We start from the raw sequence: 641 nt of genomic DNA on the forward strand, positions 1-641 counted from the left end.
GTGTGTGTGTGTGTGTGTGGTAGTAACGGGAAGTGCGCAAAAATGAAGGTGTACTGCCGGTTCGCACCGCCACAAGCACCGGCGACGATGGAGGGGGAACGGGATGAAGCGGATCTGCAGGCTGCGTGGTTGCCGCCCCCGATGGTGCTGCTGTCGGTGCGGGAGACTTGTGGCGACCAAAAGCAGCAGAATAAACACTATCAGACAGTGACGGTAGCAGACCCGCGATCTGGCAGCATGGCGTCAGCTACGTGCCGCCGCATTTTTCTCCCGCAGTTCATGGGTGTCGGTGCGGGAAGCACGCCACCGGCCGCGACGCAGCGGCAACAGCAAGAGGTGTTTGACGAGGTAGTCCGTCCATTCATAGAAGAACTTCTATCTGGAAAGCGGTGCACATTCCTCGCGTACGGGCAGACAGCCACGGGAAAGACGTACACAATGTTTGGGCCCAACAATGAGGTCGATTCCCCTAGCGTCCAGCGGCGACAGCAGTCCGCTTCGTCCTCTCGCAATGAAGCCACTGAGAGGCAGCAGCAGGAGGAGGAGGAAGAGGGAATTGTGCCGCGGCTCCTGCGTGCCATTTTTGATGAGCCGGGACCCGTAGTGCAAGAGAAGGTTGTCGATTTTGTTGATCTCTCCTG

General features: G+C 58.5%; 1 protein-coding gene across 1 annotated transcript; it reads left to right on the top strand.

Moving 5' to 3' along the window:
- Positions 1 to 42: 42 nt before the first annotated feature.
- DQ04_01321130 (putative kinesin) lies at positions 43 to 641 on the top strand (the record flags this gene model as incomplete). Its single annotated transcript, XM_009310567.1, has 1 exon — positions 43 to 641. A coding segment is annotated over one exon (599 nt), but the record flags the coding sequence as incomplete, so codon positions are not given.

The sequence above is a fragment of the Trypanosoma grayi genome (genome assembly GCF_000691245.1).
Source record: "Trypanosoma grayi strain ANR4 Tgr_132_V1, whole genome shotgun sequence".
In the NCBI taxonomy this organism is placed as follows: Eukaryota; Euglenozoa; class Kinetoplastea; order Trypanosomatida; family Trypanosomatidae; genus Trypanosoma; species Trypanosoma grayi.